Source organism: Diplotaxodon limnothrissa, linkage group LG20, assembly GCF_057381915.1.
Source record: "Diplotaxodon limnothrissa isolate DT_005_m linkage group LG20, D_limnothrissa_male_GT1.1, whole genome shotgun sequence".
Classification (NCBI taxonomy): domain Eukaryota; kingdom Metazoa; phylum Chordata; class Actinopteri; order Cichliformes; family Cichlidae; genus Diplotaxodon; species Diplotaxodon limnothrissa.
In genome coordinates, this window is record NC_140615.1 from 13,350,287 (window position 1) to 13,375,156 (window position 24,870).

The 24,870-nt window shown below is 41.0% G+C and overlaps 2 protein-coding genes across 2 annotated transcripts in view; both read right to left on the reverse strand.

Annotated features, from left to right (window-relative positions):
- Nucleotides 1–24,870, reverse strand: part of LOC146610672 (uncharacterized) — a 77,488-nt gene that overhangs the window by 40,264 nt on the left and 12,354 nt on the right. The window lies entirely within an intron of this gene.
- On the reverse strand, nucleotides 1,690–7,058 carry LOC146610673 (kelch-like protein 10). The gene is made up of 5 exons (XM_085344070.1): nucleotides 6,907–7,058; nucleotides 5,339–5,819; nucleotides 4,312–4,926; nucleotides 3,443–3,592; nucleotides 1,690–2,052 (listed from the first exon to the last, which is right to left on the reverse strand). The coding sequence occupies exons 1-5, from the start codon at nucleotides 7,056–7,058 to the stop codon at nucleotides 1,690–1,692; spliced, it is 1,761 nt and encodes a 586-aa protein (XP_085200196.1).

Below are 24,870 nucleotides of genomic sequence, written 5' to 3' on the forward strand. Positions count from 1 at the left end.
TTTGTTTAAGTGTGGTAATGAGATGATGATTCTTTTTTCTGTATAGCTGAACAGGCTCTTGAGATCCTACATGTGCTGCCATCACTCTTCCCATCCACCTCTGCTCCTCCAAAGAGGGCACGGGATGCGAGTGAGGCTCTGGTGCATGTCCTTGAGGTGAGTTGTGTAAAATGTAGTAGTTGTTTTTTGTTTTTGTTCTTTTTGGGACAACAGTATTAAAAAATGCTTCTGATGAGTGCCAAAGTATTTTATATTCACATATTATATGTTCTAAGCCTTCAAAAGGCACCTAAAACACATTTTTGGAATGAGGGTTCTCACAGGTTAGATCTCTGTGACCAGTAAATACAAACATGGATGCATTACGTGGTAGCACATTTTTATCACCTCAATGATACCTAATTAAATGTAGCCTTGGTTTTCTGTTTTTCAGGAAGGCTAGACAGATGTGAACAGTAATTCCATCGAGAATAATTAAAAGTAGCAATTTCAGATGTGTTTTCTCAGAACCTCAACTTTTGTTGTAATTTAGCTTTAGTTATGTGTTTGAAACAAAAGTGCATCATCCTTACAAAAGTATGTCTGTGTTATGTGTTAAAGGACCAAGAAGACCCTAATACCTATCTGATGAAACGTCCTCTCTCCTGCCCAGTCCTGATTGTGAGTCCATCCAACTGCATCCTAGCGGTAGGAGATGTGCCAATAACCACATTTCCAAAAGACTTGGTTACCGAGGGTGCTTTATACCTTATGGCCTACTATTACACCCTTCACCTTACATACCCAAAGTGTGTAGCCACTCTGCTTTCCGTCATACAGACGGAGGTTCTCTTGGACAAAATCCATGAGAGAGATCTCACATCATCTTACAAGAAGAGCATGGCTGAGTGGACTGCTTTTATTGGCCAGTAAAGCCAATATGGTCAGATGGACTATAGGAAAGGACTTCCTCTCTCCTTCCACGGCTACTACAGTCCATGTTGGTTGTGATTGATTTTTGTTTGTAATTTGGCCAGGTTAGCCCAGTGTTATAATTAAGGGTGCACGATAATATTGGCTAACATGCCGACATTTTGTGTTTGGTTTGTGCAGTGCAGAGACAGCCTCGCTTTTAGTTAATTTTAAGATTTTTTTTTTCTTTAATCTTGAGTTTAGACAGAAGACTATTCAGAAAATAGGCTCTACTGTGAAAGAGTAAATTGACTAAGCTGAGACTGACTAGTTTGGTATAAAAGTAAGAATTGCTTTATTGGGTATTGGCTAGTACAACTGTAAAATATTGGATACATCCTTACTCAAACCTATAGACTGTTACCAGACAGAACCGCAGCTGAAATAACAAGGGAGAGTGAAAACTTCCCTTTATTCTTATGGTGTTTACCTAGCAAGAGTTGAAAAGTCCGACATGCGGCTTATTGTGATCTGGTCACCCTGTGTGCATGTCTGGTATGGCTGCTCAGCAGCCATACATTACAGGGAATGAAAAAATCTTTTCAATTTGTTATTGTTGCAATTGCATTCTCTTAATAAAACCCAGTATCTACAGTGCAGGCTCTCCTACTGAAAGTTTTTGAGATACATACATAAAATGTCCAGTTCACCAGCAGTTTAATGCTCTAAAGATTTATTTCAGTCCTTCATGTTCGAGACTCAGATGTTGACACATGGCAGTACTGCACTTTAAAGATTTTACGTGGACTCTGCTGACTCCATTGCTAATTTCAGAACATCCTCAAGTGGCAGGAAGTCACGAGGAAAGGTGTACTCAGTCAGGTTGGAAAGTCCGGACATCACACAGCAGCTCAAGTCTGTGCGGAAAATATCCATGTCGCACGCCTCATACCACTCATTGGTTAAAGCGGTGTAGTACTCGACGTCCGAAGTGGTGGTGAAGCCATTGAAACCCCCGACGACAAAGAGGCGATCATCAATTACCTCAATGCCAAAGTTGCTGCGGGGGGTCAGCATAGAGAACACGAGGTTCCACGTGTTGGTATGCGGGTTGTAAGCCTCAGCGGTGCGCAGATAGTTGTTTCCATCGAAGCCACCAACCTAAAAGTAAATACGTGGCTCAAATGATTGAATGTAAGTGTAACCAGCTTCACCGTACCCCTGTAAGAAAATGCACCTGCTATATGTCTTTAGCTGCTTTTGCACAGATACTCCAGAAAGTGACGGAAGAATTAAGTTGCAATATTGTCCAAAGTTGCCCTTAATATGTAGCAGATACAAGGAAATTGTTTACCTTAGGTGTGATCTGACTACTGGAAATACTCTGATTGGTTTAGGGTTTTACCTGGATAAAGCGAACAGCTACCTGACATATTCTCATGCTGTTATATGGAGTTTACACATAAAAGTTGTTTAAAAAAGGCCCATTAACGTCCCAGTATTTGCATTTTCACAGGCCCGCATTTGTTGGGAATGTCTAGAAAAGATCAGGGTGCAGTGGTGTGTGAAAATGACTTCTGAATTAAAAGGAGAAAGTAAAATAAAGTAGAAGCCAGCTGTTGTGGAAGTCTGTATGAGACCTTTTTTCACTCAAGCCTCAACTACAGCTATTAAAGTGCTGTTGTCTATTACACCACGCTATTATCAACAAAGATGAATAGCCCTCGACAAAAAGTATTTGTGTTTTCAGTATAAATGTCTTCACAGCTCTTTTGCCTTTAGTCCAAAAAGGAACACTGAGTTCCAGTCCTTTCTTCCTATAACAGATTAAAGTAGCCCTGACAGGCTATAAGTGCCTATAAGCCTGATCAAAGACCCTGAGGTCAGCACCAGGGTAAGGTCACTGCATTCTGCTGATGATAACTTTTCCTTTTTTTGAATAGAGACTTAGTCTGAATAGAAAATAAATACTAAACGGTAGCTAGCTAAATAAAGAAGTGTGTCTCAGAAGGTGAGACTAAAATCTTTGCTTTTTACCAAAGGGTGCAGCTGCAAAACAACTAAATAAGTGGTTTTAAGGCAAATAGCAAGATAAATTTACAGCTAAAAGGCCTACCGTCCCCAGAGGATGAGTTCTAATCACTTGGCTTATTCCCTCATTTTTCTAAAGGTATTGCAGGATAAGTTTGAAATTGTCTCTAACATATGTCCTCTATGGAACGATGAGGATGACAATGTTGGTTTTGAATAAGTATTTCTGTTGTACTGAGTGAAATGTGAAATCATCAAAGACACAACATTTTGGGAATGAGGCACATGAAAAAAAAAAGAGAGGCAGAAACATCACTAATCAGTTAAATTAATACATAGAATGAGTAAGAATGCCTTCTCTGAACCTGTGGTCAGGATAGGAATCTGATCATTGATAAATACAAAACAAAGTTAGCCAAATTCTGTGTCAGCCAAATCTGTGTTAAGCCTTGCTGATCAAAGCACATTACAGATTTGATTTGTATGTTACGTGAGTGTCAGCACTACTTTGTGGTCTTACTGCAAAGACATGATCCGCATATGCAATGACACCTATCCCGCTGCGGCGGCTGTTCATGGGACTGATCATCGTCCACTGGTTGCTCTCTGGGTTGTAATATTCAGCTGTCTGCAGACACTCGTTGCCATTGAGTCCACCACAAATGTAAATCTGAAAACAAAAAAGGGACATTAAAATTTTTTACATTTCTTAGATTTCAGTTGGAAACAATGTTACCTGTAAGTGAAATGTTTCCACATCATTTGTGAAGTAAGACCGATACTCAGTACCCAAGTGTCCAACTGAAAAATATGACAATTAACAAATGTGTGTGTTTTACAATTTTTTTAATATCTGTTATATTTTAGTTGACAAGTCAACTCAAATAAAGTACTGTACATAAATGCAAAGATGCACTTGTGATCAGTTAGAAACAAAATAGATATATATTAGTATATTTTTCAACTTTTTAAACTATACTTTTAAATTTGAAAACATGAACATAGAAACCAGTTTGTGACCTATCTTGCACCTCGCTTCACTGTAAAAATGTGTATTCCCTGACTGGTTGGCAAGTGGTTGCTGGAGGTTGATGGCTGTCACTACTGTGAAATTGTAACCAGGAAGGTTTTGCACCACAAGCCTCCTTGTGTTTCCTTTGGTTGTAAGCAGACTGTTGAGGTTTGCATGGAGTACTCTGACTTACTGCAAATACTCAAACTATTTGCTGTAGAAATCTGTAGAGTCTTTCATACAACCACTGCCTAACCAGCTGAGGAGTACACATTTTCCCCTAGCAACTGGTTGTTACCAAAGGTTGCTGACAGGTCTCTAGGCCTGTGTGCCTTAGACCCTACTCTATTTCTCTGCTACTGTTTTACTTCACCCACCCGGTTGTTAAGTGTTGTGCAGCTGGCGTGGCTCCTCTGTTCGTGCATCGGTGCAATAAGACTCCACTGGTTGATTTCAGGTTGATAGCGCTCTGCACTGCTGAGTCGTACATGCCCGTCGTGGCCTCCCAGGGCATAGATGAACCCGTTCAACACAGTCACGCTCACATAGCAGCGGCGGGAGTGCATGGGCGCCACCTCATTCCAGGCGTGAGTGGTCAGGTCAAACCTACGGACGCTGTTGAAATGCTCCACCCCGTCGAAGCCACCAACGGAGTAGACGTACCCGTTGAGGAAGGCGGCTCCATGATAAGCACGAGGACACTCGAGGTTGTTCGTTACGTTGACCCAGCGGTTAGCCCGGCAATCGTAGGCCTCGATGCCGTTAGTTGGCTCACCACCACTCCACCCCCCAATGGCCAGCAGGATGGAATGAGGCAGGCGGGGACGAGCAAGAGGGTGATACAAGGCAGACATGAAGGGTCTGCTTCCTAGATCATGTATGTCTAAGATGGCATTACTTATCATGGACAGGCACTCAGAATTGGCCTCCACCAGCTCACTAGACAGCACATTGTCCTTTAGGTAGTCTGACGTCATCAATCCCAGTCGGACCTATAGAGAGATGACAGAAGAGAATGTGACTATGAATTTCAACTACATCAGTTTTAGTAAACTCAAGCTTCTTTAGGATAATGCTCCTAATGTTGTTTAATTTTCTTATTGCTAGCAAGAGAGCGACCAAAGTCAGACACCATTAGCCTTTTCGTCAACAGGGACAGTTTTTAGTCATAGCCCTAGCAACTATACTTAATAAATATAATTTATTCTATAGTATGTGTGTAGAGATCTGATACGGTTTTAATGCTCTTGAAGAGAATTTCTTAAATGTGGTTTGGCTACACCTGAAAAGAGCAAAATCTCAAGATATTAAAGCATCCTTATACCCAGATGGATCGACTCAATCTATGACTTAAATGCTGAAGATTTAAGTCCAAACTAAATGTAGTAATGAAAGTTTATAGACCTTGGACAACAGAGCGGTGAGGTGTTGTTTCCGTTGTACAGGTACATGGCTAATCCACTTTGTAAGCGCTTCATACAAAGTGGTCTCCCACACATTGAGGTCCTCTCTATCAAGGATGTCAGCAAGTTCCTCCACAGTTAGGTGCAGGAACTCCTCCTCAAGAACAACCTGCTCAAAGTTACTGATGATGTAGTGGTAGGCCTTGGTGCGTAGTTCGGGTGATAAGCATACTTTTGTGAACTGCCAAATGCCAACGCAGTTCTCTGGGCACAGTTGCTCCCCGAGGAAGTCAGAGCAGAGTTTCACAATGTCCATTGCATTGAATTGATCAGCTGCCATGAGAAGTTCCACTACATTTTCCCCCGTTATGGAAACTGAGCCGGTGTATGCAAAGTTAATGATGAGTGCCATCATCTCAGAAGACAAGCCAGGTATGTTGAAGACCTGTTTGTCTGGGTCGCTGCAGTGGGTGAAAAGAGCCCTGAGGGTAGAGATGGAGACAGAGTAGAGAATATTAAAAGGTGTGGAGGCAACAAGATAATAAACTATGTCATGCACAAGTACTCCAAGTAACTCCAAAACAGAGTTTGTACATGTTTAGTGCACTTGATTGTTGGGTTTTCAATGTCTTTATTACATTGGCAGCATGTTTATGAAGCTATTGCCAAACACAATGCAGTCCCACACCATGACAGAGCCTCCACCGTGCTTTAAAGTTAACTCTAAACACTCACTGTTGTACCTCTATGACAAATATTGAAATCAACTCCATAGGGCCAGTTTACCCTGATATTTAGTCTAGTTATTGCGTAATTTGGCATACCTCAGTCTGTTTCCTTTCCTTATGGAAGTTCCAGTGCATGTTGCTTAATTACAGTCTCTGTTTCCCTTCCACAACCATTTCTTTTCTTTTTTTTTCTTAACATTTATTTATTGGTTTTAACAGGTTTTACATGAACCATGAAACCATTTCTGATGAGGATGAGGAAACCATTCCTCTGAAAATGATCGGGTACAAGCACTGGACTAAAAAGGGTGAAAAATGTCCAAACCAAACCTTTATAAGTCTTCAAAAAAACACAGAACTATTGCTCAAGTGGACTTTTAAAAAATCATCTGTTTCAAAGCAAAATATAAAAAAATGAGAGGCAACTCAAAACTTTTGCTCAGCGTATAACTGTATAACACAGTTCAACCTTTTTAGTATCAGGAAGTCTGGTGTGTCTTACTGTCTCAATAACAGTGGGGAAGATATTAATGTAACTTAATAAAACACTTCAATTAGACTTCACACAATCACCAAGTGATTCACAGTGCTTTTTAAATGGCACATTTACTGAAGTGGAATCTGGAGCTCTGTGAAGGTAATGATGAAATCTGCAAATGTTTGCATTATGTTTTGGGTGTATCTGTCAGTTGACCGTGACAAAGTCTTTCTATCAGAAAAGTTTTATGATTCAACCTGTTCCTTTTGGTTGGCACTGTTTCACCAACTAAGACCATGAATTACATTTTTCACAGGTATAAATCAGTCAACTGTCCTTCACATTATCAGGTAAGCAACTCACCTGAAGTACGGCGTACAGTTACATAGGATGATCCTGTGGACCGGAAATTCAACATCCTCCACTTTGATGATTGCATCACAAAATTGTCCCTCCAAACAGAGTTCATTATTTACTGAGCTCGACTTGTATGGCAGCTGGCCTTCTTCACTCATCTTGAGTTTTGTGACTGCTTTTCTTAGTTTTTTTGTCTGCAGTTTGTCTTGAAGTGTTCAAAATCAAACCTAACTGTGGAATTTGGGGAATGGAGCCCATGACATCATCATGACTTGGCAACTGTTGCCATGAATTGTTTTGAAATGTATATTTACATTGCATAAAAAAAAAGCTTTGTTTTGATTTGATTTGGATTTAAGAAATTGCATATGAGCCTCACAGATAGCATACAGCATTTTGTATGTTTGCCTCACAGAGGTCACCTAGTAAAATAAGCACTTCAAAACACTCTTACGAATGGACTACAATATCATATTTAGCTCATATTTAACCTTAATAGGCCATTTTGTTTAATAAAATCACTTTGTAATATCCAAACACAGATATTACAAAGTGTGATTCATGGCTAAGCTGTTTTCTTGGGTTGTATTAGACTTTTATCTAGTTGGAAAAATGGGCTCCTGCACTTTACTGATGTACAATAGTAGTAAGAAAGAAAGAAACAAAACACATATATACACTGTATGTATAGTACAAGACTGTTATAATGACGGTGCTTGACAGTATTACCTCAGACAGGTGCAAGCAGTCACCTGTCTGAGCACAGACTGCAGATCTGTTGTTGAGCAATTTCTTTCCATTCATAGATAAATGCAGCATCCAGCTGCAATGGGTTCTGGTTGCCTCTAATGAACATGCCAGCCCAAAATTACCCAGGCATATTCAGTGGGAGAGACATCAACACTAAATGCTGGCCAAGGAAGTGTCTGGATATGCTAGTGATCTTTGGCAATGTGGAGGCGACACGCAAACTGCCACAGGCCAGGTTGTTGTACAGGTTAGAGAACTTCATCTCGATAGCTCTGTCAAGTCACTTCCACCAAGAACAGTCAGATGGTCATGCAAGGGATCACGCGGGATCATGCGTCATGCATGCTCAGCCTGGCATCAGGATGCTTCAGTCAGTTGCAGCAGGGTGGCAGTGATGACAGTATAAGGCATAGGTGTCAAACTCTGGCCCGCGGGCCAAATTTGGCCCGCAGCCTAATTACATTTGGCCCGCGAAGCCATACCAAATTATTATTAGAGCTGGCCTACTGGTATTATACAACTAATATACATATTGTTTAGTATTAAACTTTGCTTGTTCCATATTCAGTTTTTCAGCAAAACTTGTTTGAGTCCATAAGAAGAGATTCATTCTTAAATCTGGAGGAAGATTTTTTTTTCAATAAATATTAATGTTAGCCCGCGACCTTGTTCCAGTTTTGAATTTTGGCCCACTGTGTATTTGAGTTTGACACCCCTGGTATAAGGCATACACCAGAGAAGTCATTCCTTTGTCACTATCAGTGGCTTCATCCACCTGCAGAGGAAAGCAGCTACCATGCACCTTATCATTAAGCACTCGATAGGCAACTTTACAGGGGTAGAGCACAGACGCAGTTTTAGCAGAGACACTGTTGAGCACGACGGTTTAGAAGTGTGTGTCTGAAAAAGCCCTCTGACTTGTCTTTGTGCTCTGGATGTTTGGCGTCTTAGCTTGTTAAGCTTTAAACTGTCACAAACTTGCACTTTAAGACAGACACGCTGCGGCCTCTCCTCATCACCCACCGCTGCGCAGGTATGCTTCATCTTATCTTCTTTGGTTTGGAAACTGTAAGAAACTCCATTCCGGGTTTCTCTGAGGCGTGGGCTTTCATCATCAGAGTTCATCCTCCTATAACAATTAAAATATTCTCAAGCATGATCAACGGTTAATTACGGCACCGGCCGGAGTACCGGGAGCAGTTTGGAAGAACAAAAAGACGCGGAGACTGTTCTAAATTGTCATCCCAAACTAACTCAAAGTTTATTCTTTGTGCAGCAGTTTTTATAGGCAGAAGGGTTTGTGTGTCAACAAGTTTCAAGTTACAACCATATAAGGAAGTTCCCCCTAGCTCTGAAAGGGGCCTTCTATAATCTCAACATACCTTTGAAAGGTCCGTTAAACACTAGACAGTTAGAATCCTTTAGTGATATAAGTTTGCACATGGTAGAATACTGCATGTAGTTATTTGCATTAGGAAATGTTTAACCATGTATACCCAGAGGCACATAATCAATTGTGTGTGATCCTTAGCAGGCTGCAAGCCTGGTGTGCACTCCAGGAATGCACCCCCACGTCCTGGGAGCATGAGAGCTTGCACCCCGTCCTATTGTTCCATGGCAGGATCAAGCAGCTATGCCTGTTCCAGTTTAAGTGCCTTCTTTACATATAGATGAACTGTTGGATTTTCCAGACCAGCAGGCCAAGGGAAGTCGCCCATGGGGTCACAGCAAGAGGAGATGAGGTTCAAACAAAGGGCATTGCAGAAACAGGGTCCTTTGTATAACATCATCAAAAACAATATCCTGTAAATGCTACCATGTAGAGCTGGGCGATATGAGATTTTTTCATATCACGATATGTTTTTTTCATTTCAGGCGATAACGATATCTATCACGATATAAGCCAAATAACTATATTTGTAAGATTTAAATGTGCCGTTGCTCACAAGTAAAATGTGAAATAATCAGCAGCTTGTTTTTATTTAAATATTTATTTCCCATAATAAGTTCAACAGGGTAGATGTACTTAAGGAACATGAGACTTTTTCAGATAAATAAAGGCAAATATTGCAAACTACACAAAAGGCAGCCGCTGAAGCGTTTAAGTTTCAAAATAGAACAAACGAAACAGACTAAATTGTCAATTCCACTTAGAAACAAAATATTAATTCTAAAAATAAATCTTAGTTTGTTTTACAGAAGAACAGACAAAACTGACAAACTTTTGTCAATATCAAATAAACTGAGAACTAAAAGGAAATTCTCAATCTCTCCTTGTTGTATAGCTGAGCTTTTCAAACAGTTTTGTGCGGTCAGCTGAGCGCACCATCCGCTCCGAGCTCCCTGACCTGCACTCAATCTACAGCAGGCGGTGCTGGACCAAGGCCAGGAAGATCGTGAAGGACCTCAGCCATCCCAACAACGGACTGTTCTCTCTGTTGAGGTCAGGAAAGCGATTCCGCTCCCTGAAGACCAACACAGAGAGACTGAGGAGGAGCTTCTTCCCGCAGGCGATACGGTCTCTCAATCACACCACCACACAGTCCTGACCCACACATACAGTTCTTACACACACACTGGACTTTCTGGACTTTGGTTTTGCACAACACTGGTCACTATATTCTTCATTTCCGGTTAATACTTGTACAGCTGCTGTTAGTGTGTATATATTTATTTATATTTAGATTTCTTCATACATTCTTATATAGTTCTATATTGTGTATTTTGTTGTACAGTTATTTTATTTTCAACTTTAATTTATATATTTATCTTTATCTTATTCTTCCCAGTTAAATTTACCCTTCATTCTAATTTGTGTTGTACAGTTATTTCATTTTTAACCTTAATTTATATTTTATTCCTTCCTAGTTAAATTTACCCTTTTTAATTTTTCATATTTATTTCCTATCTTATTCATAGCCTTTTCCTTTTTTGTTCTCTTTAGGTCACGAGCAGTTGTCCAAGCATTTCACTACATATCGTACTGTGTATGACTGTGTACGTGACAAATAAAATTTGAATTTGAAATTTGAATTTGAGTTTTAACAGTTACTTTAGTCTGACAAAAGCCGAATGACGAATTAGCGCTTCCAGTCAGAGACTGAGGCTACGTCCACACGTACACGGGTATTTTTGAAAACGGAGATTTTCCGTTTTCGTTTTAAAAAATAATCCCGTCCACACATAAAGGCAGAAATGAAGAAAAACGCTGCTATGAACATGCCAAAGCAGCAGGTGGCGCTAGATTCCTAACTGTGCAGAAATGTTGGCCAATCAGAAGTCTAGAAGCCTCGGTGGGAAAAAGTAAACAAAGCTGCGGCATAGAAGCAGAACCGAGTCGTATGTGTGGAGGGACAGTAACTGTGTGTATATGTAAGCATTTAAACACTGCAGAGAGTAGAATTAACAGTATTGTAGAAATTCATTTCACCGAAACAATAACGTGGCGCACAGTGTGACGCATGCACCAGTTTATTGTATTTCCAGACTTGCTTTCGGCACAATTTACAGTGCACGCTGCTCTGTTTTTTGTCAGACTTGAAATAGCCGAAATACCTTCACACTACGGAACTTCTATGGCTCTTCCGTTCGACAATCTCTCCGGCATTGGAACCATCATCTGTTTTCTCTTCGGTCACGCTCGGTTGATTTTTCTAGTCGGCACACTCATTTCCTCCATTACGCGCTGGCTGCTTCCCAAACAAACACGTGCGGCTTGGCACTTGTGCTGAACAAGTCACGCGACGTGACGCTGCGGCTGTGATTGGTTCGGCTCTGCGCTACTTAGTTTGGATTGGCTGACCTTTTTTAAAAAAAATTTTTTAATTTTTTTATTTTAAGAGGACAAGAGCGGCGAGGTCTATCGCGATAGCTTAATTTCTCTATCGAGTAAAAGTTATATCGCGATACATATCGTTATCGTTCTATCGTTCTACTACCATGGTATCAAAATATCACAACAGAAACATATTTGGTGATGCTTCATCATCTGCTTTGTGTTTGTGTGCGAGCCCCGTCAAAAGCCTGTGCATTATGCTGGCAGCGTCCAAGATGCAGCTTCTGGTTTTTTTTCTGCATTAACATCTCGGGTTGCATTTCATTTTCTTAGTACTTATTTTAATATCTTTAGTTTTTTGTATTTCGGTCTTACTGTAATTTACCTGCTGTGGGCTCAGAGTTATTTTCCCTGATTTTATTTCATATAAACGTGTTTTTCAACCAAACGGTGAGGACTTACCTTCTTCCTTCAACTTCAGAATAGTTGCATGAAGTATACAGGGCAGGAGGTGACGGGCCAGGTCTGCAGGTTTCTGCATCGCCATGTAGTGCAGAACCTAAAGACAAACCCCCAAAAAGTTTAGTCTTCCTGGCTTCTGTTTTCTTTTTGCTCTTTCAGATCAACAGAATATTTTTGCACAGCCAACAGGCTGCCTCTGAAGAAGACTCCAGATAAACGGTGACCTTTCTCTATGATGGTTATTCACAGAGGGACCGGTCATACCCAGATCTTTAAATCTGTCATAAGACTATCAGTGAGCATTATTTTTAACTTTCTCTTTTTGGATAAACAATGTCTTTAAAAGACAGGCAACATTTTCAGTGATGGTGCAAACTGGAGCTCCGAGCTCTGCTTTCATATGTGCAGGAAGAACATGCAAACGCTTGGCAGGGACCTGCCCGGGTCCAAATCCAGGACCCTCTTTGGGTGAGGAAACAACTAACCCCAGTTACTGTTTGTCCCTTTCCCATAAAGCCGACCGGATCATTAATAGAAGCTGGTTTAAAGTTGTTCTTCATTTAACACCATCACACCACAGAGAGCTGCTGTGTGTCAGTTAAACATCGTGTGTGACAGCATCAGATCCTTTTTCATCAACATGTGAAAATGCTTCAACATACATGAGCCAAAACGGTCCCATGGCAGAAGCTGATCCTGAAAATCAGCAGAAACATTCATGAAAACACTTTGTGATCCACTTAGTAAACACGTTTGGCTTAAAAACACGCATGCGGCAAAACGAACGACCTGCTTCAGACCTTCTCGGCCTCCTTGGTGTCATCAAAAAGTCTTTTTTTGCGTCGTGCAGGTGTGACCCTGGCAGTCTCCCAAGCCTCCACCCACATGTTGCCTGGGATCTTCATCCTGGGACTGAGTGTCCCCGTCACCATCGTGTTGCCCTTCTCATCGACCACTTCCTCTTCTACGTAATCCCGAGGTGAATACCAGCGCACAAAATCCTCCAGGACACAGCCGGGGTTGACTGCCTGTGGACAGAGACACAAACTCGTACTTTAAATGAAGTAATGTGTAAATATATTCACTGACACCTCATGCTGGCACTGACGACTGTAACAGGGCCCACTCACGACACCACTGCATTCATGGACCCAAGCACACCAGGTTGTCACTGAACATAAAATGTCATTTAGGCATCAAAACGATTTCCTTCTGTTCAGGACTGGAAGTAAATACGTGTGATCTGGCAACAAAAATGTTTTACTTTTTTGTGTAAGAGTAAATCTGAAAATCTATGAATAACAAATCAATTGTATTTTAGTTTTAAAACCAGTTCAGACTGAATAAAGAGCTCGTCCACACTGGATCAGAAACATAGAGACATGGTGGGAATAACCAACACTGTAGATTCAGGGCAGCTGCAGCATGACTTACACTGTGTGCTGGTCATTATCACTGCATTACTGCCTCAGGTCTGCAGGTCTCTGCAAAGACAAGGTTCAAATAACCTCTGAAGATGATTTATAAAACTGCAATGAGCTGTTTGAAAACTGATGACCACGTGATCGTCTGGTGATCAGAGGTTTCTGCACTCACGTAGCTTCTCCCAGCATGACTGCATCCATCATGCCACACGTGTCAGTGACAGAGTCACAGCTTTCCACAGCGTAGGCTGATCAACAGTCCTCTTATTTCACACTAGTTTACTTGTAATAGCCTACATGACATTTTTTATTAAACATTTATTTATTGACTGTCTGTCCATGGTGTTACTGTGTCTGCTTGTGAGTCTGTCTGTTGAGTTCAGTGTCTTGTCTGGTTCTTTGTGTCTGTAAGTTTCCTGTTATATTCTGAAGGTCTTTGTCTCATGTGAGTGTGGTCAGTTTACGTTTCCCCTGTCTCGTCAGCTCTGATTTGTCCCAGGTGTGTTCCCCTCCTGTCTCCCATCCCTTGGTTACTGCTGTGTGTATTTAAGCCCTGTGTGTTCTCTTGCCTGTTGCTAGTTCGTCTGCGTTAATTCCCTGTGTCAACCTGTGTTCCTCCCTGCATATTTCTATGTTCCCGGGTCTCCAGTTAGCGCTTCAGGTTCGTTTTGTTAGTTTTCTACAGTTTAGGTTATGCTTAGTTTCCTACACACCTCCGCCGTTTCTGTTTGTATCTCCATCTTCTCAATAAAACTCTCCTGCATCTCAGCTGCCAGCATCTTGGGTCCTAGTTAAATTCCACACAGCTCACCCCACGAGCCATGATACCTCCTAAGGAATTGTTGACTGCATTAATTAAGTCCACTTTGATGTTTAATTGGCTAACTTAATCTGAAAATACCATCGCAGATTTGTTTGATGTTGAATTCTCCCAATTCTTTGAATCTTTGGGCTGAAGGAGGGACAATACTCGGTGTATCAATGCTCAATCAACAATCATTTATTTCCATATAATTCAACAGTCAGAGCATTACAACGTCCGGACGGGAGAGATGCTACCAGAGGGTCAGGCACATGTCTCAAAATGGTGACGGGTTGCTCAGCTTTTTATAGTCTCTAGTGGCCCCCAGCTAGTCGTAAAAGCCAAAACATCACATTTTTTCTCTGTTACAGCGCCTAAGTTATGACCTCGGCAGTTGTTTCTCTGCTTTCTGTAAGGTGGGGGTGTGGAATGTGGTCTATCTAGCTCCCCTGTCTTTAGACACAGAGTCTCCTGCTTACAACCTTCTCTTCATGATTCAACAATTAAGCATGTCAAGAAAACAGTGTAACACATTCCCAGCAGATCAAGGATACAGAGTGATGCACATTTATCTAATGAACTAATATGTGAATATGTTCTGTTAACTCAAAAGTATAATGAGAACTAAACTACATACAGCTCACACACTCTATATTAAAGGGTATAATATGATCTACAGCAGTATTCTAATTCAACTACTTTGATTACATATATAAGGTAACATATAATAACAGAATAATCTAATAATTCCCCCTTTTGATCTCTGAAAGAGATCACTTACAACATGCACTCCAGGGTCGCAAGGTCCAAGTTTTCTTGATCCTGAGGCCCTCTGTCCCCCTTTAACGGGTGGACCATATGTGGGATGACCTCTGTGTTCACGCAGTTCAGATGCAAGCAAAGTTAGATTTACAACCATAACAGCAGTTACAGATGACTCTCCCATCACTCCCCAATTCTCCCACAGCTTTATTTTGGTGCTCCAGTTTTCCACTCCCATTTTAATGCCCCCTTATACCTTTCAAATGTACTTAGACTAGAACCTCTGTCTAAGGAGCTTTTAACCTTTATTTTTATTGCTGCAGCTACCAGTGTCTTCCAGTTGGGTGATTCTCAGCTTCTTTCTTCGACCTCCGGGGTTAGACCACCCTTTAGTCATTGCACAGTTCTGGGGATTATTCTGCCCCGATTTCAAACAAAGATCTGTGTATTTTGGGGTCACTGGCGTGTCCCCCTTTTTGCCAAGAGCCTCTTGAACCTCGTTGGTCTGGTGTTCCTGGTTTTCGCCAACCCCTTCATGGTTATTGCTGTGTTTGTGGGATCCATCTTCTCCAGGAGCCCAAACGTCATGACACTTGACCCCAGTTGCTGTCTCGGCAGTCCCTACATCTGTCCCTGCTGTGAAGGGTCCTCACATCTCCGGGTCCCCGTCTGGTGTCTGTTCCTTTCTCTGCAAGAGACAGAAAACCAAAACACCTCTCTCCCTAGCCTTGATAATCTAATATTGTTATCCATTGTTCTTCTAATGATTCAAATTTGGTTCAAAATATTATGTTCAGGACTTATTCTAATCATAATCTATGTGTGTGTAAAAGAAATCAAAAATTAATGAGTCATCTCTAAGTCTAACCCATTATATGCTTAAGTTTTACCATATTATGTTCAAACTCAACTCCCCCGTTTTGACACACTCCCATGTGTCAATTCATTGGAGCTAGACACTTAAAAGAGAAGGTTGGTGACATCATATCTCAGAAAGTATCAGAAATTCTTCTCTCGAGTACCGTTGCTCCAGCCTTGTCATCCCTGAGGATCTTCGATCCCGAAAATGTCCCTTCTCCTCATGTAATAAAGTCTGTCATCCTTCCATGCCCTGGTAACTGGTCCATCCAGAGCCATATGATCTCAAATATACATACAACAAGCCAAACCACACCCTGGTCACACCAACCCTTTTCTGCCCTGAAGATGTCCAACACCATCTTAGTCTGGACCAGGGTTGTAATAGTTTTGCAATTTTCATCAGTTTTAATCAGTTTTTACCAATTGTTTGCTAGTTTAGTTTAGTTTTTATTTTCTGAAAATCCTTAGTTTCAATTTAGTTTTATTTGTGTTTTGCAAAAAATTAAGTGTAACAAAATCCCAGTTCCATCATATCAGTCAAGCTCTTCTGGTTATCCTTGGGTGTTGAGACTAATAACTATTAACTCTTGCCGCACCGAGTGGTCCTAATTTTCGTTGAAGTGAATTGATAACCTTTTGAAGGCGATTGTTTCACACCTTTATTTAGATGTCCCAGTCCTGTTGTCTCGGGATACATCACGCTGCCTTATCTGGGGTTAGCTGTTTTCTGGGGATGCGGGTTGAGTGGGTGAGCTCTTCAAGGAGGGGGAGTGTGCTCCCCCTGATGAGGTCTTCTAGGTAAGCTAGGTTAACCTTCTTGTGTGGGCTTTTCAAGTGCACTTTAAGGTTAGTGGGACTTTTAGTTTTATAAATGTCCCTCATGACCCCCTGATGACCCAGTATTTCATTTTTTGCACACTGTAGTACACATTTTAGTTTTTGCTTGTAGCTCGCATACTCTACTTGCCACTCCTCTAATTCCTGATGTTTCTTAGAGAGGGCAACAGTACCTTTAAAATTATATCACATGTGTGGGGGTGTGGCCTTGCCAATTGTTTTGCCCACCTTTTCAAAATGGCTGGCGTGCCCACAAGCACATTTCATGGAAAAAGAAAGGTAAGCTTGATATTTACATTTAAAATGTTTTGTTAAACTCAGATTTTTATTTTATTCTTTTTGCAAGTCCCCCTCCTCGGTGGCGAGAAACTGTTGGTGTGGTCAAGTGGGTGCTCTAGAAACAAACGCTCAGGACAGAACAGTTATCAGTCATGTACTTCCTACAAATTTTGCATATGTTTTATTTCATATTGATCCTCTGAGTGTAATGGTACATTTTAATTTGAATTTATCCAAACTAAACACAATATTTTCTTTATTTACTTTGCTCTTGTTCTTTTTCAGTACCACATCCTATCAAATGTCCCTGTCAATTATATTCTACATCTAATAACTTACTATTTCAAGTGAGAACCTAAATCACGTGGACCAATGTTTATTATTGCATATCTCTATTCTGAATGTGGCCAGTCATTCATAGGTATTGTTCAATTTTGGCGATTTTCCTCTATAAAATTTAATTGACTTTTTACAGTGGCCTGCTATGGTTAATAATAACATATTCCAGTCATGAGTGGTATCAAAAGTCTTCTCCACTGTAGCATTTGGCATTCCCAATAATATAACATGATACCTTACTCAAAACACAGCTAATATAGCACAGTTTTCTTAATGCAAACATCGGTAACTCAAAATCAGCAACCACAGTGTTAAGTCTGCAGTTCATACTTATGTGAAGCTAGAGTCTCCTCCTCCAGTCTCTCTTATCCTCCTGCTCCTGAAAAAACAAAACAAAACAAAGCGAAGCATCCACCCTTCTCTTGTCGGCTGGGTGAATTGTTTATTGGCATTTACGAATCCTAAAGTTGGTGCAGTCATTGTCTCAGTATCAAGTCAGTCAAAACTTTTAGTCGTCAGTCCATCACAGTCCATTCACATGCATACCTCCATACACATTCATACCAGATGTTGCTGATAATGGAGTCTCCCGCGCAACCTATTCGAGCCTTCATCACCAGCAAGATGACGTCATCATTTTAAAGGAAAACAATTCCTTGTTGTTTTTTGGGCCGGATTGACTCGGTGCAATCCTTTTAGACTCAGAACTTCTCAGTGTTCCCTATAAGTGAATTTCTCCCAAGCCAATTACAATCATGGAGAAGCACACTTTGCAACTGTTTTTGTAAGAATATTTTATAGCGCTTTAAATTTCAATCTTTCAGGCCTTGTTTAAAGAGCTGATTGTTAAATCATGAACTCACAAAATATCAACATATCACCATATCACCATATCACCACCGGTGGATCACACCTCTCAGATTTTCTTATCTCAGTGCACTGTAACAAAAACGAAAACAGACATAACCAACAAAATACTACTAAAATAACACAAACTAGGGCCCGTTGCAGACATGTCCAAGCATAAAACTATCCCTCTCTCGCTTACGAGAAAGAACACAAGCCAAAGCTCACTGATAAAATCAAGCTAGCGCTAAACAAAACCAAACAATCAACCAGAAATTCACAGGAACATTTTGCTTCCTGCCGGGACAATATTGTGTGGGAATGAGAACCTCAGGTGCCGTAACACCTTTTGTTCCTCCTTGAATTAAAACTCAATCACAGAAAATGCCGTACTCCGACCTAAACTTACACTATTAATTCATCATTTTCACTCTGTGCCACTGTTCCTCATCAGGGCTGTGTGAAGCACAGCAAAGAATTCAGTCAAGGCCTTGAGCCATAAACAGACATCACGCACAGACATTGTTTTCATAACCAAACTTTTTTAGACCTTATTCCTAAAATCTACATAAATGCCCTCTGGGTGACATATAACACATTCTAAGTATTTAATGGTAATCAATGGCTCCTCATAAAAATTATGCATTGGGATGTTTGTGTGCAGCATTTTGCATATCAGCATAAGCAAAGCATTCTTCATTGCATCAGCGTGTATGTGTGTGTGCGTGTGGATCACTCTTCATTGCACAAGCGTGTGCATGTGTATGTATGTGCATCACTTCTCAGTGAATCAGCATTCCCGTGTGTGTGTGTGTGTGTGTGTGTGTGTGTGTGTGTGTGTGTGTGTGTGTGTATATGTGTGTGTGTGTCATTTCTCACTCACTCAACGAGTGCACGTGTTCATGTGTGTATTTCACTTCATTCTGAATCTGTGTGTTTGGAGACGTGTGTGTGTGTGTGTGTGTGTGTGTGTGTGTGTGTTCATCACTTTCCTGTTCTGGTGTTCTGGGTAAACCACGGCCTGAAGCATGCCCTGGGGTCCTGCCCCCCTCCTTTTCAGTTTGTTTGCGACCATTGCTGCTGCTGCTGCTCAAAATTCAGTCCGTCCTGGTTCTGACCCCAATTGGGGCAGTCCTTTCTCCAGTGTCGATGTTCACCGCAGGTGAAACCTGCATCTTCTTCTGTGTTTTTGTCCATTCTGAGGTGCCTTCTGTCCTCAGTTACTCCTCTTGTCTCGGTCACGCCCTTTTTCGCCACCCGATCATCCGTGTTGGTCCATCACTGTCCTGCACAGTGTGAATGCAAAGTTATCAAGGTCAGCATTCTTTCGCTCGGCCTTACTTTTCATTCGGGCTTGGCGGGCGTCTCGTCACAGCTCTGTCAGCTGACGCAGTCTGGGAATTTTTCCCCGTGTAGTGAAACGGGCCTTAGGTTTAGTGCTCTCCGTCTCGGCTGCATGAGATCACATTCCTGCAGGTCTGTTGACATTCTCAGGTCGTTGTTGTGGGTCCAGCTGTTGCAGCATTTGGTCAGTGTCACGTATGGGGGAGAGCAGGAGTCCAGTCAGCCTCGGCTTTCAGGGCCGGCAAAGCAGCCTGTAATTAAATATATATAGAAAAAACAAAAACAAAACAAAACAAAAACAAACGAACAGGAAAATGATGTTGTGTTGGCTGTGTTATTCAGAGGGGAGACAATGGGGCCAGGCCCTGTGTCAGCCTTCTTTCCCCCTTTTTTTTGTTTTTTGTCTCCCGATATAATCAACTCCTAACCCACCAAGTTGACAGGACAACATGCACCTGTTAAAATTCTTAAGATCATGTTTAAAAGCCCAAAAAAGGAACTTTCTTTCATTCAGTAATCACTTTTATTAATCAATCAACAGAAAACATGTCACAATTTGAATCTTTTAACCACTAAATTTGTTGTGTCTTGCCTGGTTGGTTAGACCAGTGTTCCTTTTTTTTTTTTTTTTTTTTTAGTTAAATTGTTGTCCTGCAACCCAGAGGGTTTCTTTGTCAGTAATGTATAGACTTCATCATTTAAGTATGTTAATTTTTCTTTAACCTTGCTGGAAAATCTTCACGTGTTCATGAGTGTAAGCTGTTTCTTCATTGCGTGTATGTGCATTTGTATAAAAGCAGGTTAATTTTATCTTTTCTCAAACTAGGCGTTACCTTAAAAGGAGCCTTTCTCTCAGATTTCTCTGCTTGTGTGTTTTTGTTTCACCTTTTTGTTGTGATGCTCCGGACGCCTTCCCAACCTCCACAAGTCCGTTGGCCCCAATTTTATGTGTTAAAACTTCTCTTAATTTCTCCTCTAATTCTCTCCTCGCTGCTGTCTTTTTCACAGCTGCTGATTCGTGCTGGGTGTGGTTCCCATTACCTATAATTTTGCTTCGACCGCTGTGCTTGTGGGGGCAGTTGGTCCAGGTCCGCAGCTTCCTGTATTAACACACTAAGAGATTTATTTAATTTCATTTTCATCACATGTTAAACAGATAAGCAGGCAACCCGCCTACCTTGACAGCGTAAACTGTACGTCAGTCTCCCAACACATTCCTCTCTGTACTCCTCCATAATTCTCCACTGCACCTCTTACTATCTCTCCTTTTTATTTTTATTACACCACAGAGTAATACACCCAATTATGCCCGTCTATCTCTATGTGGCTCCAAATTCCCTCTTTATTTTAATTTCACACTCGTCAGGGGACAGGCACACAACAATTTCAACCACTGAAACGAGGAATTCAACCTTTTTATATTTCTTTACTAATCTAGACTCAACCTTTGTTCGCAAAATGTGTCTTGTTCTAGTCCGGAATAAATGTGAACCCGTGATTACACGGCCGTTCCAGTGTTATTTCCGTAGCTATGCGGGGGCCCTCACCTCCCCAAGTCACCACCTCGGCACCCGGACGCCGCCGGTCCTGGCCGCGCGTCCACGAACAGGAGGGTCGCCACTCCTAGGGCAAAATTATTTCCACAGGTACACTAGGCATCAACCTTTGATCCTAAAATGTGTCTTTGCTCTAATGTCCTCCTAATCAAACACATCAACCGTCACTGTCACTGTGTTCACACTTCACACACAGAAACACACTCAGCGCGCGCCTCACACATAGCCAGAGCGCGCCTTACACACACAGCGCGTTACACCATCAGTGAGACACACAGAGAGCGTTCCTCATCAGTGGAAGATTACACAGAAACTTCTGAGCTCAACTGTTAGATCTTCTTAAAGCACACTGCACCATAGACCAAAATACCCCTTTCTCTGCGCTTATGACCGCCACAACGGGGCAAAGTCGCATCATAAAAGTGATGCTTGCATCCCCGAAGTTATACCTGACATCATAAACCAGGTTTTGCTCTATGTACTTAAAATTTTACTTTGTATTATGACCGCAGCCCTTAAAACTCGACTGACGCCACAAACCACCGTCAAAACCTCTATCCAATGTACTAAAACTAGCACCAACCACTACTGCACTTCACGGCCGCACCACCGGAACACGCCGTATCATAAACCAAACCTACGGACGTGTTTCGCTCTCGCGTTGCCAGCGTTCAACTGCACCGTGAAGCCAGCATCTGCTTTTCCTTAAATCAACTTCTATTTCATTTCTGCACATTTATCTAATGAACTAATATGTTCTGTTAACTCAAAAGTATAATGAGAACTAAACTACATACAGCTCACACACTCTATATTAAAGGGTATAATGTGATCTACAGCAGTATTCTAATTCAACTACTTTGATTACATATATAAGGTAACATATAATAACAGAATAATCTAATATTGAACAATCTGTCTTCACGTCACTGATGGTGGTATAGAAAAGTCTTAGACATGCTCTTGGCAGACAGGGGAGGTGTGTGTTCAGTGTTTGCTATTATTTGCTCCACTTTTGTTCTGAAACACACAACTTCAGGAGACATTGATGGAGTACCGTTGAGGACCTGGAAAGTGAGGACAAGAATCAAGGAAGTTAGCATGATTATCCACTTGAATGCGTTGAATCTTTCTGACCAGTTGATCACCAAAAGGCAGATCACACGAAGCCCTGTTTAACAGCTCGTTTGGAAGTACTGTTAGTTTTTCAAAGAGCAGCAGGATTGTGGGGTCGCAAATTTTAAAGGCTTTGCAGAATTTCTATAGGCTGGAAAGATGTTGATTCAGGCTTTTGGAACACAATTGAAACCAAAACACAAAATCTACAGGAGATGAGTGAAGTGTGATGCCAACAGTTTTATTGAACATACAAGATTAACAAAGATTTAGAAGAAAGAAAAGCCCACTAGGGTGTTCGCCATAAGTACATGCAGGCCAAACACCAATCAAGATAAATAAAGATGAAGACTCCCGGGACTCTTCTGAGGTCCTTTTACAAAACAACAGCTGGGTATCAACAGGTGTTCACATAACAGTAGTGCAAGCTATGTTAAAAATATGAATAATAAATGACCTAAGTATATGGGTCACAAACAATACGAGAACTTGAATCAACCGCCTAACATTGTCATTCCCTAAAATATTCCCTTTCCATCTACAAAGCACTTCCCATTAATGTCAATCTAGTGTATAAATTCATTAAAAACAAAAACAAAATCCCAACAGGAGTTCTGGCAGTGTGCAAGTTAGCGAACAGTGTACAGTTAGTAAACTGTCTCATGCTTTAAACACCTTCAAACTGTGAACTTCAGAGAAAAAACTGATTTCAATAAAGGCTACCGCATGTACACGGGTAGTTTTTTTAAACTGATATTTCCAAGTGTGATTCTGAGAAATAGTTCTTTTATGTCAAGACCCAAAAATATCTCAAGCACTGTTGAGGCCATGCCAAAGAAAATGAAGAAACTTCAGTAAAGACAAAGCCCATAAACAATAAAAAATGATGTCAGAAAATGTGATAAAGGTGCAAACATTTCATGTTGCGAGACAAACACTTTTTCTTGTCCATGTGTGAAAAAAGAAACTGAGCTTCTGAAAACCTTTTCAAAATGAAGTTTTTTTTTCCGAATGCTCATTTTTAAATGATCCAAACACTGTTTATGTGATCTGCCATCACCATTTTCTAAGAATGAAACTTAGCATGTAGGATGGTTTCCGAAATGCATTTTCAACTGTACTAAAGTAATACAGAATGTGGCTTCTCACCTGTGTGAATTCGCATGTGCATATTCAAGTGACTCTTCCTAGTAAATCTTTTCCCACAGGTGCTACAGCAATGTGGCTTATCACCTGTGTGAATTTGCATGTGCATATTCAAGTGAGTCTTCCTAGTAAATCTTTTCCCACAGGTGCTACAGCAATGTGGCTTCTCGCCTGTGTGAATTCGCATGTGTATATTCAACTCACTCTTGCTAGTAAATCTTTTCCCACAGGTGCTACAGCAATGTGGCTTCTCGCCTGTGTGAATTCGCATGTGTGTTTTCAAATTTGATTTTACATGAAATCTTTTCCCACAACTACTACAGCAATGTGGCTTCTCGCCTGTGTGAATTCGCATGTGCATATTCAAATGACCCTTCACAGTAAATCTTTTCCCACAGGTGCTACAGCAATGTGGCTTCTCGCCTGTGTGAATTCGCATGTGTGTGTTTTCAAATTTGATTTTACATGAAATCTTTTCCCACAACTACTACAGCAATGTGGCTTCTCACCTGTGTGAATTCGCATGTGTTTAGTTAAGTCTGACTTCCAAATAAATCTTTTCCCACAGGTTCTACATAACTTAGCTGTCTTGGAATTTTGAACTGACAAGCCTGATACGATTTGCTCCGACTTATTTCTGTGTGAGTTACCATCCTTGCTTTCATCCTCATCTGTGTCAGAAGAGTTGTGAGAAAGGCACTGGTCACAGCATGGTTCTGATTCACTGTGGTCACTTTTTTCACGAGATGGAAAATTTGCAGTCTCCTGCATTAGTACAAGCGGTTTTTCCTCTTCAGTGGTACTGAGTTCCTCCTGTTCCCCTTTAATCTGTGAAGGATCCTCCTGGTCTAAACTGGAGTTCTTCTCCTGGTTACAGACCTGCTGATTTGTGAGCCCCTCCACATCCTTACAGTCATGTTGTGGAAAATCTGAAGGGACAGATCAAAAAGCATACATTTTTTGCCTTAACCATTAGCAAATCTCCACATGGTAAGCATGTTGCTTAGATATACCAATGAAAATCATGTTGTGGGGAGAAACAGTTTTGCTGACTCAGTGAAAACCATTTTGGCTGCTCATTTACAAACTCTACAAATAATATAAACAGACCATCTACGATGAGAAAATAAAGACGATATATAATCAAACAAAACAAAGTCGTATCCCTGAAAATTTTTAATCAAAGTGCACAAAACATTTAAAAGTTTATTTAAAATTAGTTAAAAACTTTACAGGACACTCACTGCAGTATTTTTTTGTTTATTTTTTAGATTAACCATTCATTGCCTGAAAGTTGGGGAGAATGGCAGGTAGAACCTTCACCTTTCAGGTCCCTCTTCTGTGAAAACAGCTGCCAATTTGGATTCGGAAGACAGATACCCTCTCTACTTTTAAGATTAGGCTTAGGTCAGTACTGTTGGGGCAGTTAGCATTCTCTTAAAGTCTCTTTGTATGTTTTCCTGTCTGGTGGCCTCTTGTTGGTTTACATTATGGTTAACACTAGAAATACTGACTTTTTTCTTGGTGCAAGTCCCTACCACTAGATTTACTAACCCCGTGCAAATTTGCGTAAATTCCCTGAACCTAACACCTACTAGCACCCCCAATATATATATATTAGGGGTGCAACGATACACAAAATTCACGGTTCGGTTCGGTTCGATACTTTGG